Source organism: Belonocnema kinseyi, chromosome 1 (genome assembly GCF_010883055.1).
Source record: "Belonocnema kinseyi isolate 2016_QV_RU_SX_M_011 chromosome 1, B_treatae_v1, whole genome shotgun sequence".
In the NCBI taxonomy this organism is placed as follows: domain Eukaryota; kingdom Metazoa; phylum Arthropoda; class Insecta; order Hymenoptera; family Cynipidae; genus Belonocnema; species Belonocnema kinseyi.
In genome coordinates, this window is record NC_046657.1 from 83,365,236 (window position 1) to 83,371,102 (window position 5,867).

The window sequence follows — 5,867 nt, forward strand, 5'->3', positions numbered from 1 at the left end:
GTCGAACTCTAGCGCCACCTGTCGCCTAAATTTAAAAAAATACAGTTACCGACACAGCAGGTGTTACCAATAAAGTAGAACAGATTTACCAACACTTACTATGTTTATATAAAAAAAAATTTCTTTCTCAACTCCACGCAAGAATATACACCTTCCTTTTACGTAAATTAACACTCTCCCGAAATTTTTCCGCTTTCTTAAAACTTTTATTTTTTAATGTGGGAACAAATTTCTATCTTGGGACTGGCTTGGTCGGTTGATTTGATTGTCACATGCCCTTAAGTTAGAAATTACATTATATTATCAGTAGTTTCAAGTTCAAAATAATTATTGACTGAATTATTGTTCAATTGTCATTAATGCATTCAAATTTGTTTCTGCTTTGAAATATGTTTTAAATATTCACTTTGAATTTTTTGTTTTCAATTAAAAAAAATTTTGCAAGTAATATGAAGAAAAAAAAATCATCTTAAAACCTTTTCAAATCCATAAAAAACTTCAACATATAATTTCAAAATCTTCAAAAGTTTACATCTTGTTTGAAATCGATTTAAATCATACTAAATTTTCCTAGGAATCTTGAAAACCTTTTGTTTTAATCTACCATAATTCTTGAAAAGCTTTTAATTGTTGCGTCTTTCTTCATTTTTTTATGGATAAAAAACGTATTTTATATGGATATGTACCCAAACATCTATTATAGAAAAGTTTTGAAGGCAGATTTATGATTTCAGCCTAATAATAATAATCACAGTTACTTACTATAGCAAGAATTTATTAAAAGATTACTATTTTCATTAAAAATTACATTATTTTTTATATTTCTGCAATTGTTATAAACAAACTAAGCGTGTTATATAAATATGTGATTATATTTTATTTTCCATTTTTGAAGTCTATGATATCAATTCACTTTCCCAGAAATTATTAATCACTTAACTCTGTCCCGAGATGAAATTTTTGTAAGAGTATTAATAATTCGTATTCCGAAACACTGTATATTTTGAGCTTCATCTAACATTTCCACTTGCTTCCCCGAAAATAACTTTGTTACAAGCATATAATTAACGTCTCTGAAAATAGCACTGCATTTTTGAAAATTAAATTGAAAACTATCCTATATATTAGCGATTCCCAAACTTTTTTTGCAGTTTTCAGGGAGGGGCACGGACGCCACCCTTTAATTTTTTTCCCAATAGGCAATTCTTGCGGAGGACACTTAGCCGCGTTCAGCGGGCAGTCTCTCACTTCAAGCGGTTGGGCCCTTGAGTCACGCGACCTTTTCATTGTTTAGAAATTGCGATGCAGTCGAGAGAAATAATAATTCTTTAAAAACTTACAAAATCCAATTTTAATAGGCTGGATCAATTTCCTTATAGAATTTTAAGAAAGGCAAAAAAAATATATTGTAAAAGTCGGTTGAGATTTTCGAGTCTACTTGTGAGTTCACATTACGAAGTCTTCTAAAAATATACCTCTCTTTCTTCGTAGATAAGTAATTGATAAGCAGAGAAGATACACGAAAATGAAAACAACGGAAAGCTTATAAACCACAGCATCCAATGAGCCATATTTGAAGTATTTTGGGCAGTTAGAGATCCGAATTGCGTGTGATATAGAAATTATAGACAGGCCTAATTTATGATTTTTAAAGCTCATTTAATGCGAAATATAATCAGTTTTTTGGTTGCTTTTTTCAAAATCACTTTGTCTACCTTTACTTATCGGTGAATGTTGCAAGAACAACATTTTCTAATGAGCTGTAGATATTTGAATTTTGCGATTTGGTCTTTTGAAAATACCAGAATTTGAAAGTTTAACCTAATGGAGATATTTCCTTTATACTTTTTATTTAAGCAGCATGTTTTGTCTTCATTCAAAATGCACCGCAGAATTTGAAAAAGGTTTAAAATTAACAAAATGGTGGACGTTTTTTGAACAAATTAAGGGTCAATTTTCTCGAAAAATCTACATTAAAATTTGGTACCAATTTCTTTCGAAATTTGACTTTGATAGGGAAGATATGTTGTAACTTTGGTGGTGGGTAAATAACTTTTCTGGCCAGAAGAAATTTTATCTTACTATCGAATTCCCCACAAATCTAGTCACTTTTGCTTAGATGCTCAAAGCAGACAAATAAACCATCTGTCTCTGAAAAATAAGTAAAAATTTTAATTTTTTAAGTTTTATAATCTCTGTGAAGACTGTGAACTCTGTGTCTGTGTGAAACCTGTGCCTACGAACTCTGTGTTTGTGAACTTTGTGTGTTCTGTGCTCAATAAAGGAATTCAAGTTTTTACATATCTTTGCTAAATAAGTGTGAGTTTCAATTTTGATATTTCAAACTGTTTGAACTCTGTGGAAAATGACTGATCTTCTCAAATATGGTTTCCGGATGGTGGAGGACAAACCGTAGTGTATTTTGTGTTCCGTGTATCTGGCACAAACTTTAAGAACACCTTCGACATTGAGAAGACATTTAGAGACAGCACATCCACAAGGTGCAGGCAGGCCCATCCACTTTTTTGAAGGAAAATTGGATGATTTCTGCATGGAGCATAACGAGGGGATGGAAAATGCAATGGGCACTTCTGACTTTTTCAACTCAAAACTGTTACGAGCCTTCTATTATGCATCATTATTGATTCCGCGCAATTCCAAACCGCACACATTAATGGAGACCACAGTTATGCCGATAATAGTTTATGCTGTGCGAGAAGTCCTAGGAGAAGACGCTGCTATTAAAATTGCGACAATTCCTCATTCGAACAATACAACAAAAAGAAGAATTGAAGAAATGTCGAGTGACAGTCAATTTCAATTGAAAGTAGCATTGAACAGCAGTCCCTACTTTTCTCTTCAATTTTACGAGTCGGTGGATGTTTCTGGAGCTGCTTAGTTGCTGTGTTATGTGAAGTACATAGGAGAGGCTGAAGTAGAAGAAAAAATGCTTTTCTGCTTCGCATTGCCTGGAAACGCCGCAGGAGAGTGCCTTTTTGAAGCCATGATGAAGAAAACGCAGTATTTCTATCTATAATTGCGTCGCAATTTGTACGGACGGTGCGGCTGCGAATTCTGGATATAGCTCCAAATGCGAAATGGTCACATTAAATGATCCATCGATATGCACTGGCCGTCAAACCTCTACCAGATGATCTGACTTTTGTGCTGGAGGACTGTGTGAGCGTTATTAATCACATAAAAATTTCATCTGTAAGAACTCGATTATTTGAGGAACTTGGCACCGAATTGGGAGCAGATGTGCTATTTAGCAGATTTTTTCGCGTTAGTGAACGAAATCAATACCGAAATGCAAGGTCGGAATAGCGACATGATTACACTGTAGTACGCTATAGAAGGGTTCTCGCTAAAAATTGATTATTAAATTAATCAATTGGAAATGCAAAGATTCGATGCTTTTCCGTTGCTAAAAGCTCATTCTGTTAACTATCCTCCAGACGCGTTAATGCTCGAGTTGTTTACGAGGCATTTACGTGACATGCACATTTTAATCAGACAGTATTTTCCTGCTTATCAGGAGTATGAAAATGAGTGGGTTATCAGTATTTTTAATTATGTTGTTATCAGGAATACTCATCTGGAAACATCCTTGCAGTTCGCAGTAATGGATTTGAGTTGCAATATGAGATTGAAATCTGAACATTCAATTCGCAGGAGTTCAGAGTCTTGGATATTTCTAAAAGATAATAATCCACAGCTTGCGTTAAAAGCTCTGCGAATATTAATGCCGTTTCCAACCTCATATCTCTGCGAATTGGGGTTTTTAACCGTAAATTACTAAAAAAAATAAATATCGTAATAGACTACAAAACATTGAAAGTGACCTTATGTTGTCCATCAATTCATCGATTTAGCCCAACATTGAGCGATTAGTCAACGCGAAACAGGCTCACCCCACTCATTAGATTAAATATTAGATGGAAGTAAAAATGATATAGTTCATGGAATCGTTTGAGCTGAGAGGAAAAATTTGTGGGTTCATATCTAGCGAAGCAAACAAAAATTTGAAATAATTTCATTTTTTTTACTTTTCAATTTTTTATTATTACCGACAACAAATTTTTATTCTCTTTCCTAAAAAGACTTAATGGATTTTACCGTTTTCCCTTCGCCCTTTTCGCAAAACTTCGAAAGAATATCCATGGATCATGCAATGTCACTATTTGTCACTTTACCGAACATAGGATGATTTTTTCTTTCATTATTCATTCTTGTAAACTTTTTACATTTTTATTTATGAGAATGTGATATAATATTCTCCATTTTCGATCTATATTTTAATGGATATTTACGTGAATATTTTAATGAATATCTACGTGAATATTTATGTGGAAAAATAGCTTTATGAGAAAATTAAAAAATGTTTTTAAACATATCAAACGATTTCATAAAAATTCTGAAGACAGTGTACTACATTTTAAAGCAAAATCTTTAAATTTGACAAGATTAAAAAATCCAGACAAATTGTGGTAGTTTAAAAAATATTTACAAAAATTAAAAATTCAAATAGAATTTTAAATGTTACATGTGAGAAGGGCGTCAAAAAGGGCAAAAATCTTACGTAATATGTGAACGCTGCCTATATAGAGACTGTAAAATGTATGTATTACAATAGGTAGATTTTATGTATACATATTAATTGTGAGGATATAAGTAGGCAACAACCAATCGCAGCTTGATATTATAAACATAGAAATGTAAAAATTTCTGACAAAAATCAAATACAAACTTGTACGAGTTGACATAAATTATAATACAAATATTTTGTAACTAGATGCATGCTTGAAGTGTCCATCCATATTTACGACTATATTTTGCATTATATCTAGCAAAAGTATAACTTTTTTTGTGTCTTACATGAGCCTTATTATTCTGTTCTTCATTTATTACAGCAACCACTTCCTTTAAATATTTTATTATGAGCGATGTATTTTAATGCACAATGTATTGCTTTATGATACATATTTTTCAATTTATATTTTTTGAGACAGTGTTCAGCTTTATTTCTGAAAAAATGGTTTAGGAATTAATACTAGGCAGTCTGATAAGTCCCTGAAAAATAAAACACGGAGACGTTTTTTTGGCTAAAGTCGGTTTTATTTTTCAACATACTCTCCTTTTAGGTCGATACAGCGAGTCCAACGATTTTCTAACTTTTTGATACCGTCCGAAAAGTATTCGATCGAAAGGTCTCCAAAATACGCCTCAGTTTCAGCTATGAGCTCCTCATTTAAGTAAAAACGCTTACCGGTGAGCCATCCCTTCAGGTTAGGGAACAAGTAATAGTCGCTGGGGGCCAGGTCTGGTGAATACGGTGGCTGAGGAACCAATTCGAAGCCGATTTCATGCAATTTTGCTTGTGCAACTAAGCATGAATGAACAGGCGCATTGTCGTGATGATAAAGCGGTTTTTTCTTCTTTAAATGGGGTCGTTTTTCGGCGATTTCGATTTTCAATCGGTCCAATAATGATGAGTAGTATGCTCCGGTTATGGTTTTACCTTTTTGAAGATAGTCCACGAATATTATGCCATGTGCATCCCAAAATACGGAGGCCATAACCTTTCCGACCCATTGTTGCGTTTTTGGACGCTTCGGAGCACTTTGGCCCGGTGGAACCCACTGTTTTGCCTGTTGCGTTGACTCGGGAGTGTAGTAGTGGATCCAGATTTCATCCATGGTTATGAATCGGCGCAAAAACTCGGCCGGCTTACGCGAAAATAATGCCAAATTCTGCTGGGAAGGTGTCACACGAATTCGTTTTTGGTCCACTGTGAGCAAACGCGGCACCCATCGCGCGCAGAGCTTCTTCATGCCCAAAACTGAATGCACGATATTGCCCACACG

The 5,867-nt window shown here is 34.0% G+C and overlaps 1 protein-coding gene across 1 annotated transcript in view; it reads left to right on the top strand.

Annotated features, from left to right (window-relative positions):
- The window catches only part of LOC117178451 (SCAN domain-containing protein 3-like), a 50,415-nt gene extending 47,516 nt beyond the window's left edge, over positions 1-2,899 (top strand). Inside the window, exon 2 of the mRNA XM_033369880.1 lies at positions 2,455-2,899. Coding sequence (XP_033225771.1) covers positions 2,455-2,899 — 445 coding nt within the window. The remainder of the gene's footprint in view (positions 1-2,454) is intronic.
- The last annotated feature ends 2,968 nt before the right edge of the window (positions 2,900-5,867 follow it).